This window comes from Macrotis lagotis, chromosome X (genome assembly GCF_037893015.1).
Source record: "Macrotis lagotis isolate mMagLag1 chromosome X, bilby.v1.9.chrom.fasta, whole genome shotgun sequence".
NCBI lineage: Eukaryota > Metazoa > Chordata > Mammalia > Peramelemorphia > Peramelidae > Macrotis > Macrotis lagotis.
In genome coordinates this window covers 652037985-652058745 of record NC_133666.1, presented here as the reverse complement: position 1 = coordinate 652058745, position 20761 = coordinate 652037985, and the positions used below count along the sequence as shown (strand labels likewise).

General features: G+C 41.7%; 1 protein-coding gene across 1 annotated transcript; it reads left to right on the top strand.

Annotated features, from left to right (window-relative positions):
• The first annotated feature begins 2009 nt into the window (after positions 1-2009).
• CIMAP1D (CIMAP1 family member D) lies at positions 2010-13054 on the top strand. The gene is made up of 6 exons (XM_074202230.1): positions 2010-2030; positions 3093-3266; positions 3389-3533; positions 4056-4163; positions 8770-8883; positions 12567-13054. Exons 1-6 carry the CDS (start codon positions 2010-2012, stop codon positions 13052-13054), a joined length of 1050 nt encoding a protein of 349 aa, XP_074058331.1.
• Positions 13055-20761: the final 7707 nt, after the last annotated feature.

Genomic DNA, 20761 nt, shown 5'->3' with positions numbered 1-20761 from the left:
GAGACTTGCCCAAGGTCCCACAGCTAGGTAATTATTAAGTGTCTGAGGTTGGATTTGAACTCAGGTCCTACTGACTCCAAGACTGTGCCAACTAGCTGTCCCATGCCTTACCTTTTCTCAGCCACACAGTTGATATATAGAGTAGGATTGGGATTTGCAATTATTTGTGGGGCAGCTAGGTGGCGCAGTGGATAGAGCACCGGCCCTGGAGTCAGGAGGACCTGAGTTCAAATCCGACCTTAGACACTTGGTAATTACCTAGCTGTGTGGCCTTGGGCAAACCACTTAACCCCGTTGCCTAGCAAAAACCTAAAAAAAAAATTATTTGTATTGACTTCAGAACTATTATCCTTTCTGATATATCATATCAAGGATAACAGTATTCACTCTTCCATGGAACTGGATTTCTATTTCTTCCCATCCTCTCAGGGGCAAAAATGAGCACTTAATCTGTCCTGGAAGTTGTAGGAGAGACAGAAATTAGTGAGGACCAGCCTTTAGAGAACTCAGTCTCTGAGAGGGGATTAGACACAGACTGCAAAAATAAAGTGGGGTTTGAGAGTGCTTGGGAGAGTTAGGAACAGGGTCTGGTGGAGGAGGGAGACACCACTTCTGATTGAGGGAGGTCAGGGAAGATTTCCTCGAGAAGGTACCATTTTAGCTGGGCTTTGAAAGTATAGAATCGTTCAAATCCAACCTCAGATACTTGACACTTGCTATCTGTGAGACCCTGGGCAAGTCATTTAACCCCAATTGCCTTGTTTAAAAAATGAAAAGAATTTTCACAAACTCTCTGGAAAGAAGCATAGGGAAGATGTGATCATGTCATTTTACATATGGGGAAATGAGACCCTGAGGAAAGGATTCAATCAGAGGACACAGAAAAGGTCAGTAGCAGAGGCAATCCTTGAATGCAGCCCCTCTGGTATCTATTCTAGTTTTCTCAAAACTTTTTTACCTGAGGTGAAGTATAGATAATTGGTAAGAGGGTGCAAATCATTCTGGAGTATAGCATGGAAAAAGTTGTGGAGTTAAGGGAACCTTTGAAAGGCAGTGAAGTGGAAAGAGCCCCAAACTGGGACTTAGTGGGATCCACTTTCTAGTCTAGGTTTTTAACCACAAGTATAATTTCACTAGCATAGGCAACTTTCAGGGAGGAAACTTCCTCTAATTAACCTGTTCTAGAACTCAGAGAATTAGAATATTGAGAGGTAAAAGAATTTTCCCAGGGAACATAGTTGCTATGTTGACTCTGAGGCCAGCTTTCTATCCAAGAAGCCCTTCTGGCCTGGCTATACCATGAATAAATTGCTTCAGGACCTTGGGTAAATTCATCGATCTCCCTGAAGCTCAGTTTCCCCATCTTCCCCTAAGAAGAACCAATTCCATGGTCTCAAAGGTTTCCTACAATTTCGATAGTTGGGGTTCTAAGGTGAAAAGGCTTCCAATGATTGTGGTAAGCCTTGAGTCTCATTTATCTCAAAAATGAAATATGAGAGTTGGACATCATGATATCTAAGGTCACTTTTGGTTTTTAAAGCTATGATGCTATATCAATTCTTAATTCACGAAGCTCCAGAAATCCCTTATTTCCTAACTAGGAAAAAATACAGGCTCCTCTGTTTGGTACTGTAAGCCTTCACAATCTTGCTCCATCCTATTGCTGAATTGATTTCACTTATTATCTCTTGTGCCTATGGCATCCCATTTATATGGATATGGTCTGCCATGTTTTTCCTCTTTGCCTCTACCCAGACTTCCTTTATGTACAGAATTCTCTCCTTATTTACTTTTGTCCACCTCTTGGAAGCCCTCACTTCATCCTATAAGAGGCCTTTCCTGATCCCTCCCAAATCGTCAGTACTTCCCCTCAAATTACTTTGTATTTATCTAATATGTATTTTGGGGGGCAGCTAGGTAGCCCAATGCATAGAGCATTGGACCTAGAGTCAGGAAGACTTGGATCAAGTCTGCTTCTAGCACTACATCCTGGCAAAGGTGGCCAAGCCATGACTATGGCTCAGCCCCAGGTGACAGCAGGAACAGAAATAGCCCATGGAGAGCTGCTTTGATAAATGCAGAAAAGTATCAATACCAATGAAATTATAGATCCCTCCCCCCCAAAAAAAGAATGTGGTTATTTATAAGGGGACATGTCATTTCTCTCCATTTGAATGTAATAAACTACTTGAGGGTAGACTTTTTTTCCCTCTTTGTAACTGGGTAGCTAATGTGGTGCTATTACATACATAAATGATGCAAATTTTTATTTGAATAATTTTTTTCTGTTTTTGCAAGGCAATGAGGTTAGATGACTTGCCCAAGGTCACACAGCTAGGTAATTACTAAGTGTCTGATGCCGCATTTGAACTCAGGTCTTCCTGATTCCAGGGCCAGTGTTCTATCCACTGTGCCACCTAACTGCCCCAGTATTTGAATAATTATTGAATTTAATTGAAATTCCAGCTCTGACATTGTACATTATAAGGACCCTCCCAATTCTGACATTGTATGTTTTAAGGGCCATCCAGTTCTGACATTCTATGTTCCACTGGCCTTTCTGGTTCTAACATTCCTGTGTTCTAAGGGCCCTCATAGCTCTGATAATGTGTATCTAAGGCCTCCCTCAGCTCTGACATTGTGTGTTCTAATGGCTTTCGTAGTTCTAACATTCTGTGTTCTTAAGGTCTTCTTGGTTCTGATAATCTGTATTATAAACTTCCATCAAGCTCTGGCAATCTATGTTCTAAGGGCATTTCCAATTTCTAAAAAAGAAGTTAAATTTGGGAGTAGAATATTGGCCCCACCCCAGAGAACCTATTACTTCCCTTTCTTACAGTAGGTGGCATATATCAGCTTCTTGGGAAGTTGGCAGTAGCCAGGTCCTTGGGATTTCTGCTCACCCCATCTATGTTGCCTCCCCCTATGGCAAGTGCTGCAGTAACACCTAATTCTTTTTTGAAGGACATCCAGAAACTCAATCCCTGCTCCCTGTTCCCTTGGGATGGGTAAACTTCCTGCCCTTAGGAAGCTCAGGCTGCCAGGCTTCCAGGACCTGATCCTTCAGTCACCTCCTCCACCCCCTCCACTAGGGAACAGACACACTCCTAGGGGACAAGGAGCTCCCTGTGTGGTCCACTCCCTTTGCTAATAGCAGATTTGGGGCTGCAGGTGCAGATGGGAGGTGGCACCAGAGGGAGTGGAACAGAGATCAGCGTACTGCCAGTCACTACCTGAGTGAGAATTTTGTTCTAGCAAAACCTCAGGTAGGGTGACAGATACGGGCGGGCTTTCGGGGTGGGTGGTTGGACATAGATAGCTCCAGTCCCCTCCCCTTTACCCGGTGGGTTTGGAGACCCCGTCTCTCCCTGATTCTTCCCTTCCCCAGGGGGCTACTTCCAGCATGGGCACACTGAGCTGTGGAGCCCCTCCTCCCCGTCTGCCTGGCACTCTTCTAACCCGAAGGGCCACCGTGTGCCAGTTGGGGGAGACAGGCCAGAAGAAGACATCAGGAATCACTATGTGTGAGACTGGTATGTGCTAGATGGGCCCTCAGTAGACAGGGGAAGGGGGGAGACAACAGAAGAGATCTTGACCATCAGAATGGGTTGAAGCCACACCCTCTTGGGCTCCCATGACTGAGTCCCAGAAAATGTCACTTTCCCCTAAATTGACTAAATTCCCCTATTGGAGAGGGACTTACCAAACCGTACCTTTCTGAGTGGCTGACTGGTTTCTCCTAAGGGGTCCTGATAGTGTTGGATGGGGTGGGAGGGTATGCTCAGAAAGGATGAAGAGGAAGGGGAGTGATCAGGAAATGTCTGACTTTAAACTCTTTCACTCCTCCCCCTCTCTCCCCAAACCTGACCTCTTGAAGCCCAAACCAACCAAGGGACAGCAGAATGGGGGGGTCTCCCTGGTGGGTGGGCTTCTCCACCTGGGGTTAAGGGCCCAACTGGCCCTGAGAGTAGAGCCATAGCCCAGGGTGAGGGCATCCCCCACCTCCTTTAGTGCTACTAGAATTGAATTGAGGGACCCCCTTCATGGGGTTGTAGGTCCGGGGCCCGACCTGTTCTGTCTTCCCTCGACCGTGGGCTATATCAGCCATGACTTCACCAAGAAGGCTAGTCCAGCGTACTCCTTCCCCAGCAGACCCAGTGATGGTAAGGAGGGGAAACAAGAAGCTGGGGGAGACAACTTAGGGCAGGGAAGGAGAGAGGAGAGATTTGGGGAGGAGGGAAGGGAGAGATTTGAGGAGGGAATTGAGTATGGGGAGGGAAGGAAAGTGTGGGGAATGGAGAGGATAGGTAGAGAGGATGGGGGGAAAGGGACAGGAGAAAAGAGGAGAGCAAAAAGAAATCAACAATGAGAAGGGAAAAGGCAGGTAAAGAGAAAGGCAGGTTAGAGAAAGGAGAGGACAAAGGAATAGAGAGGTCAGATGAGGGGAGAGAACAGGGGAAGGAAGAAGAGAAGAAAGGGGGGGGGGGATGGACTGATAAGATGAGAGGACAAGTCAAGAGAGGGTATCCGGGCCAGGAGGGATAAAGTCTCCTCACCTTCACAATTTCCTCATTTCCCTGTGGGCACCAGTGTTGGGTGCTGCCCACTTCTCAGTATATCTAGGGGGGAAGCCTGGGGATATAGGGAACAGTGGGACAAACCCAGACTTGCCAGAGGGTCCACTGAGAGTGGAAGGAGAAATAGGCAAATTTCTAATAGACTCTGTAAGAGAGGACCACCCTCTGCTTCATTCTCCTTGGTTTTGGAACCCCTAAGTGAGAGGAATAGGGGAGCTCTGAGCATAGATGGGAGTGAAGAGAGTTGGCAGCTTGCTGCTTCTCTGTGGGGAGGGGGTGTGAAAGGATGGAAAGGATTGAGGTGGGTCAGGTCACACCTGGTCCAATCTTACTGGCTCTCAGGTCTGTTCTCTTTGTACTGCTCAGATCTGGGGCAGATGTGGCCTTGGGCTCTGGCCGGCCTTCAGGTGTGTCTGAATGCCCCGCTGGGCATAGGCACAGGGCTCCAGGGCCACACAGCCAACCCGCTCCTACCCTTCCCTGGGCCTCTCAGCTCCTAGGCCCAACCCAAGCCCCCTCCTCCCAAGCTCAATGCCTTTTCTCCTCCTTCCCTCCTCCTCACCAGAAGTGAGGTGTACTACTGGTTATCTAATTTCAACTATACATTCTGAAGTGTCTATGTATTTCTGTGTGTCTGTATGTACTATCTGCATGCATATGAATGGATAGACAGAGTCAGACAGACAGAGAGACAGATAGACAAATAGACAGACACAGATAGATAGACAAATAGATAGGCAGACAGACTGATAGATAAACACAGTCAAATAGCCAGATAGACAAATACTCAGATATAGACAATCAGATAGATAAACAGGCAGAGAGAGAGAGAGAGAGAGAGAGAGAGAGAGAGAAAGAAATGAGTATATTGTATATGTATGTGTCTGTGTGACTTTATCTGTTTTTATACATTTAATATTTGTGCCTGTATATGCATAATGAATGTATTTGCATATTTGCAAATGCAGCTGCATGTCTCTCTGTGTCTCTCTGTGTTATAGATCCATACATGTGAGATATGTACATGAATGTGTCTAGAAAAATCATCATAGTAAAACACTGACTTGGAATTGAAAGACTTGGGTTCAAATTCTAGTGACTCTCTTTGAAACCTTCAGTTTCAATGGAGCCAATCACCTCTTGCTACACCTCACAAACCCTTTGAAGCACAACATTCTCATGGTCTTTTTACGTGTATATGTGCTTTGTTCTGTGCAAAGATTTGTCTGTAATCCTTTATAGTGTATCCCTATGCACATGAGTCTGTCTAGAAATAATGGACCTATGCATCTTCCTTGTGGGTACACAAATTCCTCCAGTTAGAAATGCATGACATACAGGTTTACTTCCTAAGTAAATTGAATTGAAATTTGGTAAACCCTCACAGCCTGTGTATGTTACTTTCTGGAACAGAGGGCCAACACCATAGAGTTGGGCGAGACCTGCCCTTACAGTGTACTGTTTCTGTGTCTAGGAGTATGTGCATAGGAAGCAAGCGAAAACACCAACCAAAGGGGATCATACATGCAAAACTCTTTGTAGACCCGAGAGCCCCGTGCAAATGTTAACTATTAGGTTAATAATAACTTCAATATACAATCCTCAGCTTTATCATCACCCAAGTAGTCAACAAGCATCTATTAGACACCTAATGGATACCAGGAACTATGGTAACTTCTGAGGATACTAATAAAAAGTGAAATAAATAGTACCTACCTCCCTTACCCCCAGAACTTACATTCTACTGGGGGATACAGTCTGCAAATAGATTCATTGACATTAGTGTTTATTATTATCCTCCTCCTCCTCCTCCTCCTCCTCCTTCTCATCATCATCATCATCATCATCATCATCATCATTCTTAGGTTTTTGCAAGGCAATGAGGTTAAGTGGCTGGCCCAAGGTCACACAGCTAGGTGATTATTAAGTGTCTGAGACACCAGGGCCGGTGCTTTGTCCACTATGCCACCTAGCCGCCCCCACTACGCCACCTAGCTGCCCCATCATCATTCTTAAATACAGAGATTAAAAGCTTTCCTGGCACCATCTCTATGAGAAAGGAAATGCAAGCATTTCTATCCTTGTTTCATAAGTGGGGTAACTGAGGCTCAGGAAAGTTCTTGCTTGAGATCATAAAGCTACAAGACTAGAACACAGATTTCTTAATTGCAAATTCAGAGATCTATCTTTCCCCATCTCTAATATGAAATGACTCTTATCCCCAAAGAGATGAATAAAGCTGAGGTGGCAAGGTGACAAGGTAGTACAGTGGATGTAGCACTGAACCTGAGTTTAAATCTGCCCTCAGATAATTAGCTGAGTGACCCTGGACATAGACGTGAATAGACAAACCTCTTAATTCCTATATGTCTTAGTTTTATCCCCTGTAAAATGGGGAATGATGAATGATGGGGAATACAACACATATATGTCTAAGAATGATAGTGATAATACTAGTACTTACCTCCCAGGATTGTTGTGAGGATAAAACGAGATAAATATTTGAACAGCTCTTTCAAACACACACACATATTTGTATATACATATACAAATATATATATATATATTAACTATTATTATTCCTGTCACTTATTGACTTGACAAGTTGCTTTGCCTCTCTGTGCCTGTTTCCTTCTTTGTAAAATGGGTATAATGACACAGGCGTTACTTACCCCAGTGGGGCCATTGAAAGAAAAATTATTTAGAAACCACGAAGTTCTGTGGAAGGAGGGCTGCTCTTATTGGAGACAGTCTTGATGTAGAGGACAGAGGAAGACATTTGGACTGAACAACAGTCTGTATCAATTCAATTCAATCAATTTAATAAGGATATGTCAAATGCTTACTATTTGACAGGCACTATGCTAGGAGATTATATTATAGAGCATGTGCGCCTACACACACACACACACACACACACACACACACACACACACACGGAATTTGTCCCTGCCCTCAGGAAGTTTCTATTCTACTTGAGTCAGGTGGGGAATACAATATATACTAAGAGAGTACAAGGCAAAGTGAAGTAAATGCATGTCTTTGGGGTGGGTATGAGATGGTGTAGGAAAGACCTATAAAAGAGATAACCCTAGAGGAGACTCTTGCTTCCCTTCTGAGTTTACCTTCCATCTAGTCTAAATACACATTTGTACATATTTGTCTATTTGCATGTTGGTTCCCCCATTAGAATATAAGTTCCTTGAGGGCAGCAGCTATTTTTTTGCCTTTTGGTTTCCAGTTCTTAACATGGTATTTGGCACATTGTATATGTTTCTTAACTGACCGAGTGGTTTACTAGGGTTTCTAAGAGGTAGAGGTAAAAAGGATACCATTTGTACAAAGATAAGGAGGTGTGTGGAGAGTTTTTTTCTTTTTAAATATTTTATTTATTTTGAGTTTTACAATTTTTCCCCAATCTTGCTTCCCTCCCCCCCAACCCCCCACAGAAAGCAATTTGCCAGTCTTTACATTGTTTCCATGTTGTACATTGATGCAGATTGAATGTGATGAGAGAGAAATCATATCCTTAAAGAAGAAACATAAAATATAAGAGATAGCAAGATCAGACAATAAGATATCAGTTGTTTTTTTCTAAATTGAAGGTAATAGTTCTTGGTCTTTGTTCAAACTCCACAGTTCTTTCTCTGGATACAGATGGTATTCTCCATTGCAGACAGCCCAAAGTTGTCCCTGATTGTTGCACTGATGGAATGAACAAGTCCATCAAGGTTGATCATCACCCCCATGTTGCTGTTAGGATGTACAGTGTTTTTCTGGTTCTGCTTATCTCGCTCAGCATCAGTTCATGCAAATCCTTCCAAAGCTTCCCTGAATTCCCATCCCTCCTGGTTTCTAATAGAACAATAGTGTTCCATGACATCCATATACCACACTTTGTTAAGCCATTCCTCAGTTGAAGGACATTTACTTGATTTCTAATTCTTTGCCACCACAAAGAGAGTTTTTTTTTAATATGAAAAGCAATAAGAAGACCAAACTGTACAAATGGGCAAGGTGAAGTAATTAAGTAATTAGAAAACATATTAGAAAAGTCAGCCCTGAGATGGACCCAAGGATTCCAGGACAGGGTAAGGGAAGGTAAGACAGTACATAGAGAGACTGTTCCAACTAGGAGTTGCCTAGGGGGCTGGTATCTGGGGCTTTTGCCTCTCTCCCCACTTCTCTCCAGTGACTCGACGAGATGCCAGCCCTGGACCCTGCTATTTCGTGCAGCCCAACATCACCCGTTTTGGCCGGAGCAGTGCCCCTGCCTACTCGCTGCAGTCCCGCACCAAGCCCAAAGGTGAGTTGCCCAGGGATCTGGCTCTCTGTTTCTCCTACAGTCTTCCTTCTTTTTTTTATTTTTATTTTTTGTGTGAGGCAATTAGGGTTAAGTGACTTATCACATATCTAATGAGTGTCAAATATCTAAGACCTAATTTGAACTTAGGTCTTCCTGTCTCAATGGCTGGTACCTATTCACTGCACCATCCAGCTGACCTTCTCCTATACAACTTTTTTTTTTTGCAAGGCAATGGGGTTAAGTTACTTGCTCAAGGTCACATAGCTAAGTAATTATTAAGTATTTGAGATCACATTTGAACTCAGGTCCTCCTAACTCCAGTGCCAGTGCCCTATCCACTGAGTGATTCAGCTGCCCTCTCCTTTACACTCTTGCCAAGTCCTGATGCTCTTGGTATCCCTCTTTGCCCAGTGTGGTTTATAGAGCCTCAAAGTAAGAAGAAATTATTAAGGCCATCATCAGATTAGATACCTCCAGTGATAAATTCCTTTCAGAAAAGCCTATTTCATTACAAGAAGCTCTGATAATTAGAATGTTCTTCCTTAGATTAAACTGAAATCTACCTTCCTATATCACCTTCCCTATCTATTTAAGTATTATTCTCTTGAATTGTACAGAACAATTCTACTTCCTCTGCCCGACCATGACCCTTAGGGTATTAGGAATAAGTTATCCTATATTTTAAGTCTTCTCTCTGCTTCTTTAGCTGTTTTCAGTCTTCTTATCATTCTGCTTCCTCCCCAACTTAAGTCATCCCAGGATCCTCCATTTGAGGCCAGTAACTAATCCCCTACTAGCAGGATGGTAAGATCTCATTCTTCTCATTCTCTTGGAAATGAGTATTGGATTCTCCCTCCCCACCAGGAAAAGTGACCACTCCATAGAATAAGAAACTCTACAAATACGTCTGTGTTGGGCAGATCATTGGGCTGGGTTGAGTTAGTGTACAAAAATGGCTCAAATTCTTTTGAAGAATTCAGGTTACAAGAGATGAGACACCAGCTCAGAAAAGGGCCATGTTGGAGCAGTGGACTTAGGAATGGAGAAAGACTCACAAGTCCTTCTACCAGAGTCAAAATCTAAAAATTTCTTGGCAGGCTAGAACAATGAGCTACATATTCTGAGATGCATTTTAATATAAATACCCATGACTCTGTTGTTTTATGGTGGCATGTATTCAAAGGTTGTCAGTAACCAAGTGTAAACTCTGGAGGGTCTCCACAAACTGGAAATATTTCCACATATGGGTCTTGCAACCAACTCTATGTCTTTTGTCCCAGGACCAACTTAGCTAACTCGAAGTTGCTTATCATCACAGGATGGTAAATTTGTCAGCCACCACAATTTTTTCAAGTTGTAGATATGTAATGGTCTGTGTTGGAGGAGGGTAAATCCACCCATATCAAAATCCACAAAATCTTGAACTAATGAAGCTGGTGTCAAGTTTTATATCTGGGTTAAGAAAACCAGCATCAAGATGGGGAAGGCAGGGTCAGATGACAATTTGTGTAGGAGAAGAGCTAGAGGGTTTTAAAGACCAAGAGTTCACAATGAGTCATCAATGTGACATGATGATTAAGCAAACTTACAAGAATGAGCTCATAAGACCAAAGGAGGTGATGGTTTTACTAGACCTTGGTCTGGCCAGGTCACTTGTGGAAGTCCATTTGGGGTGTCATAATTTATGTGAACATTGACAATCAGAAGAAACCAACTAGTTATATTGGGGAATGAGGACTGAAAACTCATACATAGGAATGAATATTGAATTGAAAGACCTGGTGATATTCAGCTTAGAGAATAAGAATCTGAGGAAAGGGACATATGGTACCTTGCATCCAAGGGGAGGGAGGATCATGGAGAAGAGGGATCAGACTGAAGATGCTTGACCCCAGATGAAAGATATAGGATCAGCTGGTGGAGGTTTTATGAAAATATTTATAAAAACATGTAGGAAAATCAATCTAATAATCTGTGGTATCCCCAAATGGAATGAGCTGCTCTAGAAGGTTGTGACTGGGCTTCACCAGAGGCGGAAAGAGAACCTGGATGACTGTTTCTAGGTGGTGGATGCACAGTTGAGGTTTAAAACTTTTGTCATTTCCTTGAATTCAGTAGCCCTTTTGAGAACTGAGTTGCTAACAAATGAAAGGAAAGGTTCATTTTTCATTAGAGGTGAGGGAAAATTAAGATGTCACTTTTTTTACCCCATGGTGCCAGATTCAGAATCTTTGAAAGAGAGGGCAACCAGATAGACTGGATTGAGCACCAGTCCTGGAGTAAGAAGGACCTGAATTCAAATCTGTCTTCAGACACATTCTAGCTGTATGACCTGGGCAAGTCACTAAACCCAGTTGCCTCAAAAAACAAAGAAATAACTCTTTGATGGAGAGGAAATTTTGTTCAAATCTGAGTACAACTCTCTCTCTCTCTCTCTCTCTCTCTCTCTCTCTCTCTCTCTCTCTCTCTCTCTGGAATCCCCAGTTTACTGCTCCCTCTAGCTGATGCAGTTGAGTTTTCATTCAATTAAACAAATATATACTGGGGAGACCAATCCTTCACTTCTGCTGCCTCAGTTTCCTCATCTATTAAAAAAAGATAACTTTGGTTATTGTTAAGATTTTTGTGAAGATCAAATGGGATAACATACGTGAAACACTGTGCAAAAAAAGTCTTATATGTGTTATGAGGATATGAAAAATGAAAATGAAAAAGGACAATGATACCATCTTCCAAGAGCCATAACACTAGATTACAAGGGAAAATGAGAGATACTAAAGACAGATTTACATAAAAAATATCAAGAATATTTGAAGAAGGAAATGGTACTTTTCCCTGGGTGATTGTAGAGAAGGTAGTATCTGTACTAGATCCTGAAGGAAGTGAAGAACATCAACTGATGGAGATGGAGAGGAAGGAGAATGTCCACTCAGAGCAAAGGGTCTAGTGTGTACAAATGAATGAAGAAAGAAGATGGGATAAGATTGAGGTACAGAGGGCAGCTAGGTGGCGTAGTGGATAAAGCACCAGCCTTGGAGTGAGGAGTACCTGGGTCAAATCCGGTCTCAGACACTTAATAATTACCTAGCTGTGTGGCCTTGGGCAAGCCACTTAACCCCATTTGCCTTGCAAAAACCTAAAAAAAAAGATTAAGGTACAGAGAATTAACTATTTTGCAGAAATAGTCTTAGATGTCAAGTCCAAATTCTTCATTTCACATATGAGGAAACTGAAGCACAAAGATTAAGCAATTTGCCATGGAACACACAGCTAGTAAAAATCTGCCTCCAGGGGTGGCTATGTGGCACAGTGGATAGAGTACTGGCCCTGGAGACAGGAGTACTTAAGTTCAGCCTCAGACACCTAATGATTACCTAGCTGTGTGGCCTTGGGCAAGCCACTTAACCCCATTTTCCTTGCAAAAACAAAAAAAAAATCTACCTCCAAATCTGGTCCTCTATCCACTATTCCAATACTGTCTCTCTAACAAAGAATGCAGGAATGAGAGAAGTAGAGAATAAGGTTGGGAATGTCGGTTTGACCTAGGTTGTACAAAGGTTTAAATGTCAAGATAAAGGTTGGAATCAACCCAAATCCAGGGGGAACTGGAACTGATGAACTAAAGGTTTATCAGCAGAATGACATACTTCTTATGGGTGAGTTGAAGCATTTGTATTCCACAGATCTGGAGGTGACTCCTGGTCCTGGTGCTTATAGCCCAGAAAAGGTGCCTCCCATCAACCAGCCAAGACCTCCTGCTTATAGCCTGGGTTTGCGCACCCCCCGCTGCCGCCTGGTGAATGCCATCCCAGCCCCCAACAGCTATACCCTGCCTTCTCTTTGGGGTTCCCAGATCTTTACCAAACCTTGCAGCCCCAGCTACTCAGTATCCGGTCGAACAGCACAGGCCCGCTTCACTGAGGACCCATCTCAGCTCCCTGGGCCAGGCCAGTATGAGTGCCCAGATCCAGATGCCTATTGCCAACGTCGGGGCCCTGCCTACTCCATGCTGGGCCGCCCCTGTGCTCCTCGTCCCCTCTTCCAGACACCAGGTCCTGGGGCCCACAATCCTGAGCAGGTCACAGTACACTGGACCCGGGCACCTGCTTATTCCCTGGGTATTCGCCACTCTAAGTTTATTACTCCTCTGGTCACAGACAGCACAGCTTGAGCATCCTCTCATGCCAATCCTCCCTCCCTCTCTCCGTCCCTAGGACTGAGTCCCTAGGGGGTCAGGTAGAGAGAGCAGGGAATGAGAAAGAGAGAGAAAGAGAGAGAGAGAGAGAGAGAGAGAGAGAGAGAGAGAGAGAGAGAGAGAGAGAGAGAGAGAGAGAGAGAGAGAGAGAGACAGAGACAGAGACAGAGAGAGACAGAGAGAGAGAGAGAGAGAGAGAGAGAGAGAGAGAGAGTGCTTAGCAGTGTTTGATTCCTTTAACTCTTCTGTTTCTCTATACTTTGCCTCAATTTTTCCTCTGTGAGATACAGACCATATATCTGCTTCCTTCTTCTGGTGAGAATAGAAGGTAGACATGACCCTCAGTTTCTCTATCTATAACTGGAGAGAGTTGGACAGATGCTCCCTAAAGTTCCTTCCAGCTCTATGACCTAAGACTTATGGCTAGAGAGGATTTAGAAATCACCAGAGAGGGTCTCCAGAGAGGGCAGATTGTGTGGGATCCTCTCGTTCATGGATTCCTTCCCTTCCTGAACCAAAGGGCCTCACTTTGCATTTGTCTATCTTTGGTGGAGGTAGGGGAAATGCTCACTTAGGAGAAAGATGTCAAGAGTTCAAATTCTCTCCTGTCTTCTAGAGAGGAAGCAGTGAACCCAAGGCCTTACCTGGGAGAGCACCTCAAGAGAGCCCTTAGTGCCTTATAACTAATCCCTAAGTCTCTTTTTCATTCAGAAACCTAGAATCAGATTCTAGATTTCAACAATGATGACCCTACCCTAATCCCCTTGGCCACTGATGTTGTCCCCTTTCTCCCCAAAAACCTATTCTAGAACTCCAGTTCTCCAGATATAGCCACAACTCTGCACCTGGTCCTCAAATCTGCCCCCTTTTCTTTGACTTTGGTCCTCTTCCCACTCACTTTCTCATATCCACCTCCCCAAAACCTGGGGAGAAGGCCTATATGGATCTGACCCTTTTAGCTCTGTTCCATCAGGACTTCTCTTCCCTCCAAAGTTGTGGGTTCCTCTGACCTTTGAGGGAGGCCCCCACCACTGAGAGTCGATATTCAGATAGCAACTCCTAAGTTTCAGTCAACAAGTGCCAAGAACATGCTGCAAAGAATAAAACTGTCAACAAGCTGGTACCTGGAAGAAGTTAAGTAGTAAATGCACTTCCTAGGAGATAGTTGCTCTTTGTTGGAGGATACAATGGATACACAACATCCAGTTCAGGAATGCTTAGGGGAAGTTGGGTTGATGAAAATTAAGTCTTTTAGGTATTCATTCATTCCCTCATTCATCCCCTCATTCGTGACTTCCTTCCTTGCCCTAACCTCTAATCCTGGGGCTTCTTAGATCCCACCTAGAATGGATGGGCAATGAGAAGACCTGCCCCCACAGGAGATGTCTTCCCTCTTGCCTTTCTCCTTCACTCAGTTGACTGAGACAAGTGACCTTAATGAACTTAACTATACTAGAATAAAATGTTTTGGTCCAACCTTTTCATGGAGTAAACTGCCTCCACCTTCCACTACAATAAATCACCTCCTCAGCCTGAAATGTGGGGACAGCCTGGGATGGTTAGAGCACTTGAGGAATGGAGTTTGAGGTAAAGTCTGTGTGACCCACTGTTCAAGCTGTATGCTCTAACCTACTCATTTTCCCCTCTACATCTCCTCTTTCCCCCCAACTTGTGACAGTGCAGGATCACCTCCCATCTTCACCCCAAATTGGTGAGTGTTCCACATAAGTGATAACAGCTAGTTTCTTTTGCATTGAGTAGTGCCAGAGGGACATATGGACTAGAGGGAATGTTATGCTAAAGAGAGAGAGACAGATCAGAGTAAATGAAAAACAAAAGGGAAATAGACCAGAGAAATAGTCTAGAAGAGAGATTCTTAAATTGTTTTTTGTTTCAAAGTTACCTTTGGAAGTCTATTGAAATCAATGGACCTCTTTTCAGAATAATGTTTTTAGGTGCACAAAATGCATAGAATTATAAAGAAACCAATTATGTTGAAATATAGTTATCAAAATGTTTTTTTAAAAATAAGTTCATGAACTCTAAGTTAAGAACTCCTGGGAAACTAGAAAAATACATAAGTGATAATCTTAAGAGACTAGTGGGAAGAGAGGAAGAGGAATATACTAAGGGGAGGAAGAAAAGGAAGATTAGGGGAAATTATCTCCATTATCAGGGTGCACAAGCAGACATCTGTGCCAGTAATGTGAGGTAGGGGTGAGGAGGCACAATTAGTATCAGAGTCAGGATTTTACACTGTATGAGCCTAATAGAGGTAGCACACTCACACCCCATTCAGTGAGGCCTCACCATTGGTTTTTTTGGGTGGTTAAGATCAAGATCAAGATCAGCAATATTAAATATCTTATACACAGATGTGAAATGCATCATCTAGACTATGGAAAATGAGCATATATAATAAAAGAATCTACAGACATTATTACACTGGTGACATACAGAGAAATAGCAACAGGCATGCTCTTATTATATGCACTAAACTCAATATGTGAGGAATTGTGAAATTTGAGGTGCAATACATCTCATTGCTGCCTCACATCATGTCTTTCCCCATAGTTGAGACTAAAGTATATAAAATCAGCTATTTTCCCCCTATAAAAATGACTGGAATCAAACATAAATTTTATATATTAGACAGATTAGTGACCAAGCATTAATTTTTATTTTATTGTTATTATTTTTTTTTACTTTTCATGAAGTCAAGGGAGACCCTGCCTCCTTTGCACCCCCCTCTGAATGCAGATCCCTGTACCAACAAGCAGCAGGAAGTGGGGGAGCAGCTGACACATGAATTGGTCAAGAGAGGGAAGACTACACAAAGATGGATTTAGAAATACAAGGAAATAAGAAGAAAAAGAAGAAAGGGAAAGGGGCAATTAGACGGTGGGTTTATTCAGGGATGATTTAATCCTAAGCAAAATAAACTCAGTTATTAATTATATACAAAAAATATTTACATACCATTTTTGAGGTGAAAAAGAATGGGAATTTGAAAGTGTGCTCATAAATTGAGGAAAATTATAATGGAGTATTATTGTGCTGTAAGAAATTATAGGGATAAGCTAGAAGCATTCCCAATAAAATCAGGGGTAAAACAAGGATGCCCATTATCACTACCATTATTCAGTATTGTACCAGAAAGGTTAGCTTTAACAATAAGAGAAGAAAAAGAAATTGCAGAAGGAAAGAGGAAACAAAACTATCACCACTCTGTGCATGAAATGATGGTATACTTAGAGAATCAACTAAAAAAACTACTTGAAACAGCAACTTTAGCAAAATTGGGGGGGAGGGTATAAAATAAACCCACACAAATCATTAACATTTCTATACATTACCAACAAAGCCCAGCAGCAAAAGATAGAGAAATTCCACTTAAAATAATCACAGACAGTTTTAAATATTTGAGAATCATCCTGTCAAGACAAACTCAGAAACTCTATGAACACAATTATAAAATGCTTTTCATAAAAATAAAGTCAGATCTAAACAAGTGGAAAAATATCAACTGCTCTGATTGAGCTAAAGTAATAAATCTACTTATTCAGTGCCATACCAATAAAACTACCAAAAATTATTTTATAAAGCTAGAAATTCATCTAGAAGAACAAAAGATCAAGCACATAAAGGGAATTAATGAAAAAATGTAAAGGAAGGTGGCCTAGCCAAACTAGATCTAAAACTAAATTATCAAGTGGCAATCATCAAAACCATTTGTTACTGGCTAAGAAATAGAGGGGTGGATCAATGGAATAGGTTGGGTACACAGGACATGGTAGTAAATATCGAGTAATCTACTATTGATAAATCTAAACACTCTAGCTTCTGGGATAAGAACTTACTATTTGACAAAAAAGATTAGGAAAACTGGAAAATGGTATAGCAGAAACTAGGCATAGACCAACATCTCAATCTCATACCAAGGTTAAATCAAAATAAGTACATGATTTAGACATAAAAAAACAAAGAATAGCTTACCTATAAGATCTACGAAGAGGAGAATAAATTTACGAGCTAACAAGAGATAAAGAACATTATGAAATGTATAATGGAAAATTTTGATTATATTAAATTGAAAAATTTTGTACAAATAAAATGATTGCAACCAAGATTAGAAGGAAAGCAGAAAGCTGGGAAACAATTTTTATAACTAATGTTTGTGATAAAGGTCTTGTTTCTATAACATATATATAGAGAGAGTTGAGTCAAATTTATAAGAATACAAGTCATTCCTCAATTGATAAATGGTCAAAGGATATGAACAGGCAGTTTTCAGATGAAGAATTAAAGCAATCTATAGTCATATGAAAGAATGATCTAAGTCACTATTGATTAGAGAAAAGCAAATTAAAATAACTCTGAGGTATACCAACTAACGCCTATCATATAGGCTAATATGACAGAAAAGGAAAATGATCAATGTTGGAGGGCATATGGAAAAACTGAGACACTAATGCACTTTTGATGGTTGTGAACTGATTTGACCATTCTGGAGAAATTTAAAATTCTTCCCAAAAGAAAATACAACTATGCATACCCTTTCACCCAGCAATACCAGTGGTAGGTCTATATTCCAAAAAGATAATAAAAAAGGGAAGAGGACCTACATGTAAAAATATATTTATAGGGTGGCTAGGTGGTGCAGTGGATAGAGCACTGGCCCTGGAGTCAGGAGGACCTGAGTTCAAATCCAGCCTAGACACCTAATAATTACCTAGCTGTGTGACCTAGGGCAAGCCACTTAACCCCATTGCCTTGCAAAAAACCTAAATATATCTCTATCATCTCTATCTCTATCTCTATCATCTCTATCTCTATTTATATATATATATATAATCTATATATATCTATATCTATATTTATAGCAGTTCTTTTTTGCGTGGCAAAGAATTGGAAATTGTGGGGATGTCCATTTATTAGAGAATGGTTGGACAAGTTGTGGTATATGAATGTGATGTTCTTTTGTTCTATAGGAAATGATAAGCAGGTGGATTTTCAAAAAACCTGTAAAGACTTAAGTGAACTGATGTTGAGTGAAGTGAGCAGAGTCAGGAAAACATAGTACACAGTAACAGCAATATAGTGTAATGATCAATTGTGACAGACTTGGCTCTTCTCAGCAATACAGTGCTCAAAAACAATTCTTAAGGACTTATAATGAAAAATGCCATCCACATCCAGTGAAAGATCTATAGAGACAAAATACAAATCCGAGCATATTTTCATATTTTTATTTTTTCTTTCTCATAATTTTCTCCTTTATTCTGATTTTTCTTTGCACAATATGACTAATATGGGAATACATTTGATAAGACTGTACATGTATAATCTATATCAGATTGCTTGCTACCTTGGTTAGGAGGGAGGGAAAAGGAGGAGGGAGAAAAATGTGGAATTCAAATTTTTTTTTTAGGTTTTTGTAAGGCAAATGGGGTTAAGTGGCTTGCCCAAGGCCACACAGCTAGGTAATTATTAAGTGTCTAGGCTGGATTTGAACTCAGGTCCTCCTGACTCCAGGGCCAGTGCTTTATCCACTGTGCCACCTAGCCGCCCCTGGAATTCAAAATTTTACAAAAGTAGATGTTTGGGGGTAGCTAGATGGTTCAGTGGATAGAGCACTGGCTCTGGAGTCAGGAGGACCTGAGTTCAAATGTGACTTCAGACACATAATGATTACCTAGTTGTGTGATCTTGGGCAAGTCACTTAATCCCATTGCCTTGCAAAACAAATAAAAAAAAAACTCCTCAAAAATGATTGTTGAAAGTTATCTTTCCATATAATTGGGAAAATACTATTAAGATTAAAAAAAAGAAATGAAGGGGACGGCTTCAGAGAGACCTGGAGAAATGCAGAATGAAGTGAACAAAACCAAGAGAATGATTTATACTACAGTGATACTGTTGGCTAAATTACTTTGAAGGAATTAGGAGTTCTGATTAGTGTAATGACCAACTACAATTTCAGAGAACTATGAAACATTCTATCCACCTCCTGATAGAGAAGTCAGAGTGCAGATACAGATTTTTTTGGTACATGATCAATGTAGAAATTCATTTTGTAGACTGTTTATAACAATGATTTGGTTTTTCTTTCATTTGTCATTGGGATGAGGAGAGAAGTTAACATTCTTGCTGATTGAAAAATATAGTTAAGAAGAGTTGAAAGAGACTGACAGATGTATCAGAGAGATACACAGGTCAGAGAAAAAGATAGGCCAGAAAGTCAGATGGGCAGGTAACTAGGCAAGGTGTCTGGGGGAATTGAAGACGTAGGAGCAGGAAGTTAAGGAAAGCTGACAAAGAGTAGACAGAATGATGAAGGGACCATCAGGGGGAAATAGCAAGCCAACTCTTCAGTGACCTCTGATATATCAGCGAAGGAAAAGGATAGCAAGGGAGCAAGATGTAGACTCAAGGGAGTAAGATGTAGCCCAGATAAGGGAAGGGAGTTCCCCAAGTTGATATAATGACCTAGTGACAGTTCCAATACTAGAACCCATCTTCTTATTCCTAACCTAGCATTCCCATTCCCTTTCTTTGCTCCTCTGCCTCCTGCCCTTTAGAAGATATAAGATAGTCAGACTGGAAAGGGACCTTAGAGATCATTGTTTCCAATCCCTCAATTGCATAGAAGAGGAAAAGGGGGCCCTAGGAAAGGGACTGGATAGGACTTTCTCAAGGCTACAGAGTGAATCAGAGCAGAGCCTGGACTAAGACCCAAATCTTCTGGCTTCTAGTCCCATACTCTATTTACTGTACTATACTAACTGACTAAGTCTACTGTGTGATCTGTTCTCTGCTGGGGACACAAAGAGTTCCTGCCCATTAAAGACTTATAGTCTAAAATGTCCCTTCAAAACAACAACAAACTCTGCAACTCTGACCCAGGTTCTCTGTCCAGGATAATGTGGGATCCTGGAATGGTTGTAGATCCCATAAGGTTCAGATTTCTTACTTTCTTTTCTTTTTCTTTCTTTTCTTTTTCTTTCTTTTCTTTTTCTTTCTTTTCTTTTTCTTTCTTTTCTTTTTTCTTTTTCTTTCTTTTCTTTTTCTTTCTTTTCTTTTCCTTTCTTTTCTTTTCCTTTCTTCCTTTCTTCCTTTCTTTCCAAGGCAAATGGGGTTAAGTCGCTTGCCCGAGGCCACACAGCTAGGTAATTATTAAATGTCTGACACCGGATTGAACCCAGGTACTCCTGACTCCAGGGCCGGTGCTTTATCCACTACGCCACCTAGCAGCTCCATAGGTTTAGATTTAAATGAAGTTAGTTCTCTGCAAGCACCCTAGGTTGAGGAGTTAGTTGACAAACTCCTATGCCTCAGCAGCTGCCTGACTTTGGACTTTGTGGAAAACCTGCTTTAGGCTCAGAGAGTTGACGCTGTCCCTGGTCCTGCCCAGAGCAGGTCTGTAAGGGCGGAATGAGCTGCCCTCAAACAGCCTGATCCACTTAGTCCAAGGCTCAAGAGAAGGAAGTTTAAACCTCTAGACCTAGATCCATAAAGACAGGTCCCTCTAGAAATGCCTGTATTATTCAAAGCATCTAGCACCTATTGGAAGTGCAGTAGTCTCTCTCTCTCTCTCTCTCTCTCTCTCTCTCTCTCTCTCTCTCACACACACACACACACACACACACACACAAAGAGCCCACAAATGGAGGCAAGCAGACA

Excerpts from the sequence above, each read along its gene's own strand:
- CIMAP1D (XM_074202230.1), top strand. The coding sequence starts at position 2,010 with ATGACTATGGCTCAGCCCCAG. Across the intron at positions 2,031-3,092 it reads TGACTATGGCTCAGCCCCAG|GGAACAGACACACTCCTAGG; the intron begins GTGACAGCAGGA and ends CCCCTCCACTAG. Across the intron at positions 4,164-8,769 it reads CCCCAGCAGACCCAGTGATG|TGACTCGACGAGATGCCAGC; the intron begins GTAAGGAGGGGA and ends ACTTCTCTCCAG.